The 18,373-nt window shown below is 33.0% G+C and overlaps 1 protein-coding gene and 1 long non-coding RNA gene across 5 annotated transcripts; one reads left to right on the top strand and one right to left on the bottom strand.

The window, feature by feature from the left end:
* Positions 1–705: 705 nt before the first annotated feature.
* Positions 706–1,807, top strand: LOC145123754 (uncharacterized). Its single transcript, XR_013715285.1, has 2 exons — positions 706–1,061; positions 1,167–1,807. It is a non-coding gene; the product is annotated as an uncharacterized LOC145123754 (long non-coding RNA).
* A 1,464-nt stretch (positions 1,808–3,271) lies between these two features.
* Positions 3,272–9,197, bottom strand: LOC145124756 (uncharacterized). 4 transcript variants are annotated; one of them, XM_079060215.1, is made up of 15 exons: positions 8,862–9,197; positions 7,921–8,002; positions 7,520–7,575; positions 7,240–7,414; positions 7,014–7,115; positions 6,854–6,925; positions 6,638–6,754; positions 6,425–6,502; positions 5,285–5,347; positions 5,080–5,176; positions 4,898–4,976; positions 4,607–4,818; positions 4,369–4,514; positions 4,169–4,291; positions 3,272–3,800 (listed from the first exon to the last, which is right to left on the bottom strand). In XM_079060215.1, exons 4-15 carry the CDS (start codon positions 7,393–7,395, stop codon positions 3,648–3,650), a joined length of 1,398 nt encoding a protein of 465 aa, XP_078916341.1. In that variant the 5' UTR covers positions 7,396–7,414; positions 7,520–7,575; positions 7,921–8,002; positions 8,862–9,197; the 3' UTR covers positions 3,272–3,647. The 4 variants fall into 4 exon arrangements, with proteins under 4 accessions (XP_078916341.1, XP_078916340.1, XP_078916342.1 ...); XM_079060214.1 differs by lacking the exon at positions 7,921–8,002 and having other exon boundaries at positions 8,862–8,991; positions 9,065–9,193; XM_079060216.1 differs by lacking the exon at positions 8,862–9,197 and adding an exon at positions 8,085–8,100.
* Positions 9,198–18,373: the final 9,176 nt, after the last annotated feature.

The raw sequence follows: 18,373 nt of genomic DNA, 5'->3' as shown, positions 1-18,373 counted from the left end.
TGAAGGTTGAGTTTCTGAAACAAAATCCGGCAAATGAGGGGGTCGTGATGTTTGTGGTTGTGGTTGGAATTGTTGTTGTTGGAGTTGTTGGAATTGTTAGAAAGTTTGATATTGTTGAAGTTGTTGGAAGGTCGGAAAAACATAAAATTGTTGTTGGAAAAGTGTTATTTGTTGGATAGGGGAACCGGTTTGAAACAAATTGACAAAACCACCTTGAGGTGATTCCATGGTCGGGAATTGGCGAGGGGTTGTGTCTAACACAAAAGTGTTATCGGGTTTACGATTTCTAAAGTTTGGGGGTGCTTTGGTTGTGATCCATTTTTGATTGATATGAAATTGTTGTGTGTGTATTGTATATACAGAAAAAAAAAAAGACAAAATTGCAAAAATGGTCCCTGTGGTATACATTATTTTGGGATTTTAGTCCAAACCACGACTTTTTTGGATTGGTGGACTAAAAGAAAATCATGTATTAGTCCAGGTAAATCCATTATATATAAAATCAGATGTCCTTTTGAGCTAGTTTCGTTGCGTTTTTGGTCCCTCTGAATAGTGAAATGACTGTCATGCCCTTCTGATATATATATATATATATATATATATATATATATATATATATATATATATATATATATATATATATATATATTTCTATTTAATTTAATGTTTTATTAATTAAAAATATGGGGCCCACCCTCTCTATCTCTCTCTCTCTCTCTCTCAACACACAGTGAATAGTCTAAATATACTTTCTGTTGAAACTTGAAAGTTTTGAACTCCCATGGCCCATGAGTTTAATGATTCAAATCACTCGAGCTTACTCGTTGTTGATCAATACATCATTAATCCGAATCCATTGAGTTTCGAGTCTGCTTTCACCGGCTCATGGGGCTCTTCTTCTTCCTGTCTGAACACCTCGTTCGGGTCAGAGCAGGATTCAAACGAGGCTGACAACGACGATGGAGACGAGTTCGTTGCTGAGTTGACTCGAAAAATGGCGGATTACATGCTTCAAGAAGATGACGATGATAATTCTTACGATAAGTACACATCTCCCGAAGGTTATGTTTCTCAGAAACCGATCTCCGAGTTTACTGGACAACCCTAATTTCTTACGTAATACGATTTATTTGCTTGTTTTGTAATCTGCTATGTAATCGTATCAGGTAAAGCATCCAAATCAAAACCTAGTTACAAGGCTTCTGATGATTTCTTGTTCAAGAATAAGGAATAAAGTCGATTCTTACCTATCAATCTGGAATCGTAACTAGATTTCTTCAACGTTCAACGTGTATGGATTCGAGAATCTGGAACAAAATCGATGTTGACCCATAAACTGGAACAAATTGATTTCGTCCCCTGATATGTCTTCAACTTCTCAATCGATTTCTTCTGTTGTTCTTGAAGAGCAAACCCAGAAATCTGCAACTCTTTCATCCCCAAATCAATAGTTTTAAAACCCTAGAAACAGCTATCAAATTCTATGAGGTGTCGATCACGCTGAAGGGAGAGATGCAGAAGTTTCAACAAGACTGAGGTTGCACCTATTTCCAGAATTTACAGAAGTCTAAACGTGAATCGACCCAAAATCAGGAAAAATGAAGAATTAAAGGGCGTTTATATCATTTGAACTCTGATAGTTAAAGAATTAGACGATCTAGGTTTGTCATCGGAGAGAGAGAGAGAGAGAGAGAGAGAGAGAGAGCCTTTATTATTTTTTTAATTGTTAAAATAAATAAATAAATATTAAATTTTAAAAAAAATGAAAGAAAAATGAAAATTATATACCCCAAGGGTATTATAGTCATTTCAATTTATGGAGGGACTATTTTCACATACAAACCACTCCAAAAGGACCATGAATCCAAAAAACTCGGAGTTTGGATTAAAACCCCAAAAATTTGCATACCACAGGGACCATTTTTGCAATTTTGTCAAAAAAAAAAATAAGAATTGTGTAAAGAAATGAGTGTAAAAATGTAGTATTTATAGGTAAAAAAAAAGTTGTTTAAAAAAATGTAGTTGTTCAACGGCTACTTCTTCTCCTCTTCTCCTATTCGTCGTTCTCCATCGTTCTCCCGAACACGAGACTCAACGACCACAAACGACCACGATAAGTAGTTGTGGTGTGCACGGACCACTATCGTGGCCATGTAGACCACGAACCGACTCGTGGCCGGTATACCTGTAGGTCTTAGTGGTGATGACATGACACTCACCAGTATAATGGTTAGTCATATTGAAATCACGACATGTTGGAGCCAGGTAGATATAAGTTAACAAATCCTATCATATCACAGTTGACGCTACAAAGAATTCAATATCAGTTTGTCTAGTTGAATTATATTGGTGTAATGAGAACCAAGGTTATCGATAGCGATAGCGAGGAAATAGCGACAACCCACCTATACGCTACGTAGCGATAGCGATGAAATAGCGACAGCTATTTCATGTTTTGTGATTTCTTATAAAATTTAACACTATATTTACTTGCACCTATGCAGCAATCAAAAATAACATAGAACTAACAAGTACAAGTTCTATTAAGCTAACATTAAGTTCCAAAAGATGTTTACCACAAAAGATTGGTTAGTTTTAGACTCTAAAGTCTAAAATTAAGTTATAATACCACAAAAGAATGGTTATTTTTAGACTCTAAAGTCTAAAACTATGTTGCAGTACCACAAATCGATTTTGGTGAGGTGTGCTATTGTCGCTACTATCGCAGAAGTGAGAAATAACCCGCCAAAATCGATTTTGGTGATTTTGGCGTCGATCGTACAATCTTAGTCGATTAGAGGGGAAGACATGAAATTGACTGTACGATTGCCCGCCTAAACCTATTCCGAGCCTAATTGCTACGTTTCTTACCGATTTAAACAAAAAAAAAAAATTTTGCCGGACATCGCTACACACACTATTGCCTCGCTACAGGCATCGTAGCGACCCATCACAGCTACACTACGCTATTCGCTATAGCGAGTGTAGCGGTCGCTATTAACAACCTTGATGAGAACCAAAAAACAAATTGTTTATTAATCTACTAGATATAATTACAAGATAAATGACCAGGCATGGAGAGTCTTTCCCTCTCAACCTCCTTGCCACATAGACATCACATCAGTTTTTTTCTCTTTTCTCTCTTCCATATTCCTCAACACACAACAAATACAATCTATCTTTTTGAACTTGGAAATAGAAGATTTTTTTTTTGGAAAGAAGAGATTCTCTTAGAACTAATTGAATGACTTATTGTATAATGATAAAACAGTTGTGTATCAAAAGATGATGCAAATTTTCCTTTCACAAAATGAGTCTTACAATAATAGAATTAGGACTTGGATGCAAATAGTAGTTCCTTTTAAATTACACAACAATTAAATTTACAAGATACAAACCCAAGCCAAGCCAGACATGAAGGAATAACACTACAGTCTCCTACAGCTACATCTGAATCTGAAGCTGAAGAATCAATCAATTGAATTTTAATCTTTTTTTTTTGTTGTTTCTTTAAAAATAAACCAAAAGAATGCCTAAGTTCATGGATGATTAAAATTCACCAATCAACCATATATAAATGGGGGGATAAATCATATTACCTGGTGACATTTTGCTCACCATAAATGTTTTCTTTTTTCTTTTTTTTTTTAGACATCGTATTTTTTTGGCTGTCTCCAGTGGGCCAGACCTCTTGATAAAGAGCCAAGAATGGAAATCTTGCTTTGGGCTCCTTTCCTTGCGTATAAACGTTTCGCTGCCAAATCTGAAAACTTCTTGCCTTTTTCCATTGTTCTTTCAATCTGAAATAATATTTAATATAGATTTTGAAACATTTTAAAAACAATACATACGTTTAGAGTAAATTACATTTTTGGTCCCTGAGTATAGTTGATTATTGCAATTTAGGTCCCAGTTAGTTTCCTCTTGCAATTTTAGTCCTTATTTGCGACATTGGTCCATGTCCCATGTGAAATGACTACTTTTGGTCCCTAACTATAGAATATTTTTGCAATGTTGGTCCCAAAAATAGTCATATTGCTTGGAGAAAACTTTTTCGGACCAAAATTAATGTTACAAAAACCTCAGCCAAGGACCAAAAACGTAACTTACTCTTATAAATTATAATTATATTATATCATTCCTTTTCAAATTTATTTTATAATCTGACCTTGTGTATTTTTCCATTTCTCAAATGGTATCGGATTCCAGACCAATTGATAGATTGAGAAAAATGTGAACGGATTGCAGAAATCGGGTATAAGAAGTTATCCACCACCATTGCAACAAACACCTGTGTGTGCGCATATATATATTTAATTAATTAAAAAAATTATAAAATTGTTTAAGTTTTACAAAACGAAAACTTACCAAGCACCAATTATAAGCACTGAGTGAAAGAGGAGGTGCCTCGGGTGACAACATGTTGCATAGTCTAACTTCTATTCTTGTTAAATTCCACATTGACAAAAGTTCAATTGCTGTGCATGTCACTAAGCATCCCACCAGAATCAACCCTAGTTAAAAAAAAAATTTAAAATCAAAAATAGAAAAATAGAAATGTTTGCTGAATGTTTTTTAAAGATAGTAAAAGGAAACATGAGGTTACCTTTAGGGTTGAGAGCAGATTCTTCAGCCACTTTTTCCTTCATGTAAAATCTTAAAGCAGCCATAACATGAAAGAATGCCATAACATATGGAGCTACAAATCCCCATGATAAGTAGCAGTGTACAGAAAATAATGCTCTGTTCATTATCCAATTTATATATGTTGTGTATGACTCCAACACAAATGTTTGTTTTCTCAAATAATTCCAGTACCTATTTTAAAAAATAAAAAATCAAATTTATTAAATTGAGGTTATTGTTTTTTAAATATTGAATTTCAATTTTTTCAAACCTTGAAAAAGTGAGATCGCTGGCAAGTGGATGAGGGAAAACAGCAACAGGAGGTGATGTGATAAGCCTTTTATGAGCACCTGTAAAAATAAATAGATAAATAATTAATTAATAGAATAATCAAATAAACAGATACATAATAATAGAAAAATAGAAAAATAGAAAAATAGGAAAATGTATTACTAGCTATGGCAGCGAGAGTCATGTCATCAGAGTATCCACCATCACTAAGCTGTGAGACAACACCATGTTTATCAGTTCTGAAATCGTCTGCATGCATCTGTAAAAATAAAATAGAAAAGGAAGAAAGTATAAATTGTTATTGTTATTAATAAATTAAAATTTAATTAAGGTGGTCAAAGGAAGGGTAAAAGTCAAAGATTCTTGCCATCATGCATCCTCCCCAAAGAAAGAATGTTCTTCCACCAGTTGCAAATCCCATTGAACATGGCTGTAAACAAAATGATGTTTAGTTAAATATGAATATGTATAACTAAATGTAATAAATAGCAATGTATTTGTGTATTATAGTTTCATTTTTATTTTCTTTTAAGGGATTGTAGTATGAAAGATCTGAATAATTATAAGATTATACATTTGAGGGATTTTTTCTTAGGGTTAATCTCAAAAAAGACCTTATATTTTGTGTTTTTTTCTGAATTAAACCTCGAATTTATTTTTTGCCTGAAAAAAAAACCCTTGTATTTTTTTGTTTTTCCCGATTTGGCCCTTTTAGTCATTTTTTGCCAAAAAAAAATGTAAAATGTGAGGGTTTTTTCGAGAAAAACTAAAAAAGTTAGGGGTTTATTTGGAATCATTTAGAAAGGTTGACGGTTTTTTTCAGAAAAAAATACAAAGTTGAGGGCTTTTTTTGAAAAAATAAAAAAATACAAGGTCTTTTCAGACAAAAAACAAATTTGAGGTTTAATCCGGAAAAAAACACAAAATATAAGGTTTTTTTTTAGATTAAAGAAAAAACATCATAAATGGTCCTTGTGCTTTCCAGAAATCAGGCATATAGTCCCTAAGTTTAAAAAACCTCACAGATGGTCCCTGTGGTTTCAGAACTTTTAATGTTTGGTCCTTATTGCTCACTCCTTTAAGTTTTGTCCGGTCACTGAAGGGCATTTTTGTCATTTCATTACCACAGGTATATTAAATAATTATATTTTATTTTGTTCTTTTTTTTTAAATAACTAAAAACTTCATAATTGGTCCCTGTGGTAGTGAAATGACGAAAATACCCTTCAGTTAACAGACAAAACTTAACAGAGTGAGCAATAAGGACCAAACATTAAAAGTTTTGAAATCACAGGGACCATCTGTGAGGTTTTTTAAACTTAGGGACTATACGCCAGATTTCTGGAAAGCACAGGGACCATTTATGATGCTTTTTCATAATTCTATTATAAATTGTACATCAAAACTTTCTGATTAAGGCATTGTGCTATGATGCTATAAATTATACAAAGCATGTCATTAAATTAGCCATTTGTAAACACAAATACAAAGCTTTATTGAGGCTTACCATGTGATATTCATAGATACAGTAACTTCCCAAACTTCCAGAAGGTAAATCAAGAGGGTAACCAGTTTGAATAAATATCTGCATAAAGTAATTAAATACAACAAGTTAAGAAAAACAAAGTTTTTGAAAACAAAAAATATAAAAATATCTAGTTATTATAAAAATTAAGTACCATCTATTATCAATGTGCATCAGCATGATTATTGATTATACCTCAGGTCTCTTTTCCATCTCTGCAGTGAGTGCTCCAATTGATCCAGGATGCAGCCTGACATCATCATCTAGAAACAACACATATTTGCTCCCTTTATGCATTTTTTCCACTCCAACCTGATAATTAAATCATCATAATACAATATAAGTTATGTGTAATATGATTAAATGTTTTTAAAGAAGAAATATATATATAAAGATTGGTTTGCTGCATACCAACTGATTATGAATTTTTTGACTACATGTTGTGGATGGACCAGCTATGATTATTCTGGCATCAACATCATCCTGCACACATGAAAAAAAAAATACAATAAAAAAAATAAGAGAAATTTGAAATAAGTAAAATGATTGTGTTACAAATAGTGAAACATACCTTAAAGTCTAGGAGTAATCTAGATACAGCATGATAAGCTGGATCTTCAGTGCTATCCACAACAAAAAGGAACTCCAAAGGGCCACCATAAAGGGAAGTTAACTGTATGTAGGGATCCATTATCCATATATTATTATCAATTATCATATGTACTAATAAAAATTAGAAGAAAAAAAAAAATATATATATATATATATATCTCCAGCTTCAAAGTTCAAAGTAACACCTGTGTTCTCCAGTTGTGCAGATTGTGTTCACCGAAGCCTTTCAAGGGCATTACAACAGTGACACCTGGCAATTGGATCTGTTTTGAGTGCTCAAGATCATGAAGATTATGACTAAGAAATGCAAAGTCATTCCCATCTTTCATACACTTCTTCATCTGTCTTATTTCTCTGTTTCTGTAAGAGAAAAAATATTGTTTGATCAAGTTTCAAATGAGGTTTTATTTTATCATTTTAAGTAATTGCCACATAAATATTATATTATGGTCACCATTTTGATACCTCACATAAGCTGCACCAGCCCATCCAGCAGCCAAAAGTAAGCATATTACATATCCCTGCAGCATCAATATTTATTTCCCCATATTAAAGATCATAGTAAAAACATAAAAGTGCATTAAGCAACATAATCTTAATTCTCATCATCTTTGAACACAAGAGATAAGATAGTTCTTTACAAACTATCATTAGTCCATTACCATCTTATGGCTAACAATTAACTTTAAAACAACAAGAAAACCAAGTATAGTTGCCAATTATTACTTTTACTATCTGCATTCATTGTGATATAAACTCAACCAAAAAAACACACAAGCAGTAGCTTATAAATCCAGATAAATGTGACCAAGGGTGATTCTATAGTGTATGGCTATGAAAATCTCTCTTAATTCCAAGTACTTCACCTCGGCTATGTGTACAATAAACCCTCATTTATGGAGTATCTCTTTCGCCATGGCATTTAGGTTGACTGAACAAAGGAAAGATCTGGATAAGCAATTAGCAATAGGGTGAGTTCTGGGCTTAGCATTCCAAAAAGTTGTTGGATTGGTTTATATTAAAATCTTACATAATTGATATAAATCAAATCCACTCTAGCCAAATTTTCAAATTACTGATAAATACACAGATGAAAAGAAAATTGTCACAATGTTATTTTATTCTTGTAGACCAGAGAGAGAAAAATAAGGTAAAACATGCAAAGAAGATTGAAGTGCTAACTTTATGAAATCCCTAAACAACAATGAACAAACACGTCAATTTTGCAGAAATTTACTTCCTCTGTTCAACAAAAATAAAAGTCATATCATTTTACTTTGAGTTCTCACAGTCACAGACTAACTTTTCACTCCAAGATTCATAATTTAAACCTCAAAATAATCGCAATAACTGCATTAGACTTTATAACAAAAACAACAGATAGAATTATGTTGGTAATCAGTTCAAAACATGGTCTAAATCGTCGTTCCTTCTGAAAGGTACTAATCTGAACCTAATATATGTTTGTTAGGAAACTTGACTATATAACAAAACCAAGTTTTCTAATTGGAGAGAACTAAAAACACTTTCTGACGATGTTAACTCAAAAGTAAACTTATTTTTGAAATGCATCAACTCGTACAACAAGTAATTTCGAGCAAAATCCAAGCTTTCTGAACCAATAGAGCCCTAATTATCATGTTCTTAAGACACAAAAAATCATTATAAGCATTGCACATGACTATAATAATAATCACCAGATCCATGGAACACAAAGTAGAATCGAACTATAACAATGAACTAAAACTAAAACAAATCCTTATCTTGAGCAAAATCGTAGAAGATATAGAATTGACAAAATCCGAACCTGGATCTGAACAAATACAGCGAAAGGAGTACACAATGCTCTGCTGGCGGAGAACAACAACGAATCAATCGAGTCTAACGGCGACATAACCTCCATATAATAGCTCCGTCACGACTTATTTGAGTGTAATCTATGAGATAAATCCGGTAACGTTAGAGTAAAATCAATGACGACAGAGTTTAAGACGAAGAAGAAAGAAGGACCTCGAATTATAGCTAAAGAATAAATAATTTATAGTGTGTTCCTTTCTCTCTCTCAGATCGCCATGATCGAAGAAGAAAGGACAGTGATGGAAGAGAGAGAAGAAAAGAGAGAGAAAAGGGTAAAATGTGGAGACCGCGTAATTTATATTTCAAAGGACAGGTCAGGTTGTGGGATTAGAGAAGAGTCCGTCACGCTATCAACAATGTTGTGGGTCCCGATCTATAAATTGCTATACGGGTTGGCTACGGCTGACAATTTTCGACACGACATGCGATACGACCCGTGACACGACACGAAATAAATGGGTTTGGGTTGAGTTTTTCAACCCGCCAACCCGTCAACCCGTTTATTAAACGGGTCATATATAGGTTTCTCAAAAAATAAACGGGTTGACCCGCCAACCCGTTTATATTCTTAATAAAAAAATTATTTTATTTTTAAATGTATTTATGTATCAAGTATTAATATTTAATAAGTATTATATAATATATACCATTTATTCATAGATCATTTGATTGTTTTGACATTATTACTCGTGGTGGATGGTCTAAGGTCATAAGTCGTAACCTATAAGGCTAAGTCTGTAACATGTTTCTATGAATATTTTTAATTTTCATTTGGATGTTTAAGACTTAAATATCTAAAATTCGAACCCACGAACCCGCCAACTTGTGAACCCGTATAAATAAATGGGTTGATGGGTCATATATGGGTTTATGTTCCAAACCCGCCAACCCGTGACCCGCCAACCTGTGACCTGTATATTTAAATGGGTCGTGTTTGGGTTGGCATATTTTGACCCGCCAACCCGCGACACGCCAACCCGAACACGACAAGATTGTCAGGCCTAGGGTTGGCTGGTCCCAACTTGGAACCCGGACCAAATTAAAAAAATAAAAATAGAAAAAAATTAAGTATATATTTTCTTAAATATTGTATTTACTTTTTATAAAGACTAAACTACACAAATGGTCCATGTGGTTAGCTGGAAATTGCTACTTTGGTCCAAAAAGGTTTGGACTAACACCAGAGGTCCAAACTTTTCATTTTGTTGCGGGTTTGGTCCAGTTTGCTTTGAACTTTTTTATAATGACGGATTTGCCCTTGCTTTTTCAGTTTTTTTTATTTATTTAAATATTTTTATAATTAAAAGAAAATAAAAAACCAATTACTCACTCTCTCTCTCTCTCTCTCTCTCTCTCTCTCTCTCTCTCTCTCTCTCCCTCCTTGAACCAAAAATCTAAAACAAAGAACACAACTTAACCATGGCTTCCCACCATACACATCTTCTCTCACAGCGGACCATGAATCGCTAACACACACACACACACATCTCTCGATCTCTCTGACAATCGATCTCTCAAAAAACACATATGTTGTCAAGTCGATCTCTCAGAAAACCCATCTATATGAATCGATTTTCAATCCATCTATATAAACGAATGTGGTGGTGTTTTTGGTTCAATCAAATCGCCAGTGGTGTTACAACAATTCCTAGGGGTGAGCAAAACCGAACCCGGAAACCGAAAAACCGATAAAAACCGACAAAACCGAAACTGAAGCATAAACCGACAGTTTGGGTTTAGATTTTTTGAAAACCGAAAATGTCGTTTTGGGTTCGGTTTTTGGGTTTGGTAAAACCGATAGAAACCGAACCGAACCGATTATATATATTGTTTATAAAAATATATAATTTATATTCAAATATAAATATGTTTAGCGAAGTAATGTCAAAAGGATGAGCTGGTTCAGGTGGGTAAGGCACTCACGTGTTTTTCCAAAGGTCTCAAGTTCGAAACCTGTGTCCATAAAACCGAACCCATGGGTTTAGGGTCGGTTAGGGTTCAAATTTTTAGAAACCGATGGTCATCGGTTTGGGTTCGGTTTTAGGGAAAAACCGACCAAAACCGACCCATGCTCAGCCCTAACAATTTCTGTCGTGTTATGGATCTCCGATTAACATCCCTACATAAAGGAGGCGACCATTAACTGATTTGAAGATGAAGGTCGATGATGGTTTGGTTGCAATGAAGGGTGAAGGCTTTCGGCATGTCAAGATGATGGTGACAAATACGATTTGTTCAATACTTCACTTAAGAATAGATCAAATTTTCTATTACAGCCAAGATGTCGCAGCCCCAAATCCATTTCCTCAACACCACCGAAGCACCACTATCAAAGCAATTTGGGTTCTTAAGAACATATTAGAAATTATGGTTCGTCACTATCTCTCAAGCTTTTCTTCATTTGCTTCATCATCTCCAAACAGATAGAAGAGACGAACTCAAACATATGTCCTCAATTTCTGAATATCAACCCACTGATCGTTTTTTTTTTCTTTTTTGACGACACCTGCAAATCAGAAACGAATGAGAGATTGGGATAGAAAATTTGAAGGTGGATGAAGAAGGGGATGTGTTCTTCAAAAAAATTCACTGACCTCTCATTGTTTTTGGATTGAATGTGGTTCACAAAGAAGATGATGAATAGTGGATCCCCCAATTAAATGTAAACCCTAACGGCTTCTGTCTTCTGTGCCTTTTTTATACCCCACAAGGAATCAAAAATAGGGTCTGTCTTCTATCTTCTAAATTTGTGGTGCTCGAATCTTGTTGTGTTCTTGCTTGTTGGAAAGACATCTGCATTAACGATAAATGTTGTTGGTTTCATTGATTTCAGATGATCATTTTTTTATGGTTTGCTGGGAGAAGATAAGTTGGGTTAGCTTCGTACAGGAGAGAGAGAGAGAGAGAGAGAGAGAGAGAGAGAGAGAGAGAGAGAGAGAGTAATTGGTTTTTTATTTTATTTTAATTATAAAAATATTTAAATAAATAAAAAAACTGAAAAAGCAAAGGCAAATCCGTCATTATAAAAAAGTTCAAAGCAAACTGGATCAAACCCGTAACAAAATGAAAAGTTTGGACCTCTGGTGCTAGTCCAAACCTTTTTAGACCAAAGTAGCAATTTTCAACTAACCACAGGGACCATTTGTGCAGTTTAGTCTTTTATTAACATTTAATATGTAAATTTTTTCATAATATTTTTTATATAATAAAATCATTATAATAATTAAGATTGATCATTCGCATCTAAATTGATAAAACATCTAGTTTTAAAATGTTGGAATGTCTGTCATTTTGACAAACACAGCGTATCATCTTCAGCTATCTTCCTGGGATGTACGCATTGTTTAGTTTTTTTTTTTTGTTGATTATTATGATATTGTAGATGGAGGATACTTTAGACATTACCTTTGATATTTTGATAGTTAAAATGGCATGATATTTTGATAGTTAAAATGGCATATATGATATTTTGATATTTAATGACATATACTATATTTCGATATTTAAGTAGGGCATATATTATATTTTCAATGTTAAGGTAAATATGATTTTTAGAAATTAAGATGACCAAATATGATATTTTGATGTTTAGAAAAGATATATATAAAATTCTTCTAAAAATAAAATATCAACTCATTTAATATTTATAGTTTAGTTTTTTTAGAACGAAAAATCGAATCTACTTCTAAACTACTCCCAAATCCACATATATTCTAGATGAGACTTGAACAATGACCTTAAGAAGGAATGACACCACTTAACACTAATAACTAAAAGCCCTTTGATGTTTCTAGTTTAGTAGGTGTTAACATTGACATGATTTATCATTTCCTACATGACATCATATATTATTTAATGAAAATAGCATCTTACATACTAAAATGGTTTCTCATTTAATTTAAGAGTTTGATAGATTATACATATATAATGTAGGTAATGAGAAATCATTTCAGAACTTAGATGTTATTTTATAAAATACATATTATGTCATATGTGTGGTTATATAATAAGTAATGTCAGTTGTAACTTTATTAAACTGAAAATATGAGGTCATAGTGGTCGTAGTGGAAGTTTTATTTAAAAAAACCATGCCACTTTTATTGAAGGAATAAAATATAATGATTAAATCGTAAAATAACAAAATATAGTGGTTTATACTCATATTGCTCTTATGTTAATTTGGAAACTACAAACTTATAATATGCAGTTTCTATTTTATAAATCTAAAAAATGGTTTTATTTCAGTTTTGAATCGAATTGCATCAAATCAATACCTAATTTCAATAAATAACTTGAGCCGGAATGAAAACAAGGCATCCAAAAAATATAGACACATAGTACTAATATAGATGATGTTTTTTCAATTTTGTGGTTCAATTTAATTCTTCAATTTTGTAGGTAGATAGAATAATTGTGTGGTTAAAAAAAAAATTAAAAAATAGCATATTGTTTGCATAAATACATAATGATGTTATAGTACTAATATAGATGATGTTTTTTCAATTTTGTGGTTCAATTTAATTCTTCAATTCAATTTTGTAGGTAGATAGAGTAATTGTGTGGTTAAAATAAAATTTAAAAAAAAAATAGCATATTGTTTGCATAAATACATAATAATGTTATTAGATGCATGAGGATACTTAGTATAATAAGTAAATTAGAACAGAATAAAGAGAAAGATGTTAATTAAAGAAGTAAGAATAACCTATTGGATTGATAAACTATATAAAAAGACAACAAACATACATAAACACATATATCACATGGTAAGATAGAAAGAATATTCGTATATTCGTTTAACATTATATTTAGTATTGGTATGGAAAACATGAAGCATATTTAGTTTTCTGCATACAAAATTCACGAGCAAAGATTATATAAAATGAAATTGAGTAATCTAATACATATATATATATATATATATATATATATATATATATATATATATATATATATATATATATATATATATATAGGGTGAGGTTCAATGGAAAACCATAATTAGCAAGGAATCAAGGAATCAATCGTGAGCGTCGGATATCATAATGATCAACGACCAAGGAAATAGATGTACACTTGTACATTGGAAGTACACACACCAGATTATACCAAAAAATTCACATCCTTACCAAAAAAACACACCTCTTTTTTTCGTTTAAATTTTTTTAGGCCACATTTTTTATCGAAAAAAACCAAATATACCGTTGTTCTCGATTTTTCGTCCTCTTTCCATAAAAATCCATGTTGATATATAAAAAACGAATTTATTTTTTTCGAAAAAAAAATCACTTCATTTTGTTTAGTTTTTTCAATATTTAAGTTTATTTTTATCAAAAAAAAACTAATTATACCAAAAAAAATAATTTTTTGTACTTTATTAATAAACATCAACTCCGACTAAAAATTAAAAAATAATAATAATAAAATAAAAACCTCGATCAGTGTAGATTCACACTGTGAATCTAAATTATAAATATTTCAATTTTTAACATTCACAATGTGAAAAAGCTCGATTAGTTCAGATTCTGTAGTGACAAAGAACATGGTTTGGCATGCGGAATTAAAGTTTGCACAATGAACATGGTGATTTGGGTGTTCAAGAGATGTATTGAATATGTATTGTGTTACAAAAAGGGACATAGATCTACATCTACAGAAATAACACACACTCACACACTCACTTTTACATCTCTCAAGCACACCTCTACATATGGTATGAACCCACTATTTATAGAGGTGTTTACATGTCTCTCTCTCACTCTTACTAACACATGTGTCTAAAGGCTAATACACCACATGCAAGTGGGTCTACACAAGTCAAACCATTACAAAGTCATACATGAAGAACTTTGTACCCCAACATTCTCCCCCTCAAAGTTAGGAATGGATGACCCACTTCAAATCTTCCAAAATCGAGCATCTACGCGGTTCGAGCCTCAAAGGTGACACATGTCGAAACGAACTTCAATCTTTAATTCTTCCATGATTCTTCAATTTGGGCTCTAGGATGTGAGACCATACAAACCGAGCAACAACGAATGATTAACTCAAAATAATCACCCAAAAGTTGCGCATAAAAACACATCCCAAAAATCTTCAATAATACCAAACCCATTTCGAAAATAAATCATTTCGAACTTCCAATTGCATCATTTCATAATCTTCAAAACTTCAAGATCACTTCGGTCTTCAAATCCGCGTAATATGAAAAATTCAAGTTCGAATTTCCATATAAAACTTCTCCCCTTTTTTATAATCGAAAATTGATTATAAAACTCCCAAGGAAAAAGAACGTGCTCTATTCGGAATTTTTCGTGTCAAAACTCCCCCTTAACATGTGGCATAAACTATGTGCTTCAATCCGGAAAATCCAAAAAATATTGAATTTTTAGCTTCGTTCACGGATCGCCTTTGACAAAATTTCTCAAAAATGGGTAGAAATTGTCAATTTCAAAATTTTGCAGTGACCCGGTGCGCCCAAAACAGCAAAATATGCAAAACTCTCCCCCTTTTCCAAAGTTGGGTAGAAAGCGTCAATTTGCACAAACTGCAGGGGCTTGAAATGCATTTTCTTCAATTTTCAGCAAAAACAATCCTTTTTCGAATTTGGGTATGAACCGCCAAACATTCGAAGCCTCAGGGACTATTTTCGAAAATTCTGCCATTTGCACCAAACATACGAAGAATCCCCAAAATATTTGAAATTTCAGAAAATATTCGAATTTGGGTGAAAAGTGTCAAACATTCGAAACTTCAAAAAATTTCGAATTTGGGTGAAAAGTGTCAAACATTCGAAACTTCAAAAAATTTCGAATTTGGGTGAAAAGTGTCAAACATTCGAAACTTCCAAAATTTGTGGAGATTGCCAAATGTTCGAAAGTTTAAGGGCTGAATTCGAAAATTTTACTTTTTGATCAAAATATTTGAAGACTTGAACAAACATTTGAAGCCTTGCTTTTTCCCTTTGTTAAACAGTCAAATCTTGAGGGACTACATGCGAAACTTTTGGTTTTGCTTCCCAACATACGAACTTTTGCAACCCAACATACGAAATTTTCAGGTGACAAACATGCGAATTTTCAAGGACCATTTTCGAAAATTTGTCTTTCTTTTTCATCAATTCACATGATCGCTTCGTACGTTTCTTATGAACGCTTCGTACTAAAATCTCAGGAACCAAACACACGTAAATTTTTCACCCAAACATACGAAGATTTTCCTTCTCTCTCCTCTTCGTATGAAAATCATCTTCCCAAAATTTCTCCTAAACACACGAATGCGAAGCATACGAAGACTCTGAATGTACAGTAACCTCTTAATCGTCCCTCTGAATCGACTTTTCGAGTTCGTTCTTTCAACCCAGTTCATAGAGTTCTTCATTCTTTCTCAAACACCAACTGTTCGTCAATCTATCGTCGACTCCAGTTCTTCGTTCTTTTCATTACAGGGACCCCAAAATCGATTTCCTTTAGACACGAATGAGCACACATACAGGCACTAAATCAACCCCTTAAATCCAAAATTAACAATTTGCTTTTACAGATCATCGACTCCAATCATGCGAAATCCAGATTTCTTCGATCATTCATTCACAGCTCAAGGTTCGTTCATCCCCAAAACAAATCCAGTTTCTTTAATCGACCCAAATACACCTTCTTTCAAATCCCGATCACCCTTTGATCATTCGAATATCAAACCCAAAATACAGTCTTCGTTAATCAACATCACCCATTTCAATTCTTCGCATATGAAACCCAAGGAATTACACCGATTTCAATAACCAACACCAAATTATCCAAATTACCAGTCCAACCATTCGAATTCCAACCCAATCGATCATTTGTTCTAACCCAAAATCGACAATCGTCTTTACACATCAACAAACATTCGACTGTAAACCAAAGCTTCAACCATCGACTCCCAAAATTAATTTTCAATCGTTCAAACCTTCGATTTCATAGCCTTTGAAACACAGAAAACGACATACAAACCATGATTCGTATCCCAATGTTCCATCTTCCAAATAACGAACAACTGAGTTCGTGAATATCAGTTCGTTCGTCGTATATCAATTTTCAAGAAGTAAAATCAAAACAAAATCAAATCTTCAAACTTTTGAAAAATCGATGAAAAGCTTCTTGCAAGATCACACACGTCGATTTCAACATCAAAACTCAATTTTGACTTTCATGCGACCATTGAAATCGATATACACATTCACTGGATACGAAATATGCGAATTAAGATATCCGATTCAATCTAATTGACTTTGAATCGATGCTTCAGTTGATTAACAAAGAAACATGCGATTTGATTTTTAATCGATATACACATTCACTGGAGACAAACTCAGATCAAAATCACCAAGAATAGAAGAAGATTAAAATATCCAATGATTCAATGGTACAAGTAATTGATGCGTGAAACAAGATCTGGAACGATGTAAATGATTTTTGGGCTCACAAATGAATTAAGATCAATTATATCTCACTTGTTGGGCTTAAAACAACACTGAATAGTAATTTCGAGTTTTTGGGCTCAATGATACGATATGAACAGTATCGATCTTTTGTTTGGGTTTCATGAACAGTAATTCTTGAATTTAAATTGATTTGGGCAAATGTAATTCAAATTGGGCTGAATCAAAGAAAATATGAGTTTGATCAACAACAATTAGGCACGAAACAAATATGATTGATCATTAAAAAAAATAATTGGATCAACAATGGGGTTTTTCAAAAAGAATTTGATCCAATGATTCAAATCGATCAAAATTCAAAAATGCAACGCACGATTTAATGATTACGAGAGATCATAGAGAGAGACTCACCATAAATGCTCCAATTGTGACAGATTTTGTCAAACCGAGAATCGTTCTTCAAATATCACATTGATCTTGAAGACCCGCTCTGATACCAATTGTAGTGATAAAGAACATGGTTTGGCATGCGGAATTAAAGTTTGCACAATGAACATGGTAATTTGGGTGTTCAAGAGATGTATTGAATATATATTGTGTTACAAAAAGGGACATAGATCTACATCTACATAAATAACACACACTCACACACTCACTTTTACATCTCTCAAGCACACCTCTACATGTGGTATGAACCCACTATTTATAGAGGTGTTTACATGTCTCTCTCTCACTCTTACTAACACATGTGTCTAAAGGCTAATACACCACATGCAAGTGGGTCTACACAAGTCAAACCATTACAAAGTCATACATGAAGAACTTTGTACCCCAACAGATTCACATTGTGAATCTGACTTACTATTATGCACACTATGGATCTGAGAAGGTTCACAATATGAATCTGAACAGGTTCACAATATGAATCTGAACAGGTCACAATGTGAGTCTGAACAGGTTCACAATATGAATCTGAATAGGTTCACAATGTGAATCTGAACTGAAATATCGTTTTTTTTAACATGAATACGAATCTATATTTA

Source organism: Lactuca virosa, chromosome 7, assembly GCF_052849685.1.
Source record: "Lactuca virosa cultivar CGN04683 chromosome 7, Lactuca_virosa_CGN04683_v6, whole genome shotgun sequence".
NCBI classification, from domain to species: domain Eukaryota; kingdom Viridiplantae; phylum Streptophyta; class Magnoliopsida; order Asterales; family Asteraceae; genus Lactuca; species Lactuca virosa.
This window is presented reverse-complemented; position numbering and strand designations above follow the sequence as displayed.

Excerpts from the sequence above, each read along its gene's own strand:
- LOC145124756 (XM_079060213.1), bottom strand. The coding sequence starts at position 8,957 with ATGGAGGTTATGTCGCCGTTAGACTCGATTGATTCGTTGTTGTTCTCC. Across the intron at positions 7,415-7,519 it reads GCTGGTGCAGCTTATGTGAG|AAACAGAGAAATAAGACAGA; the intron begins GTATCAAAATGG and ends TTTCTCTTACAG. Across the intron at positions 4,515-4,606 it reads ATCTGCTCTCAACCCTAAAG|GGTTGATTCTGGTGGGATGC; the intron begins GTAACCTCATGT and ends TTTTTTAACTAG.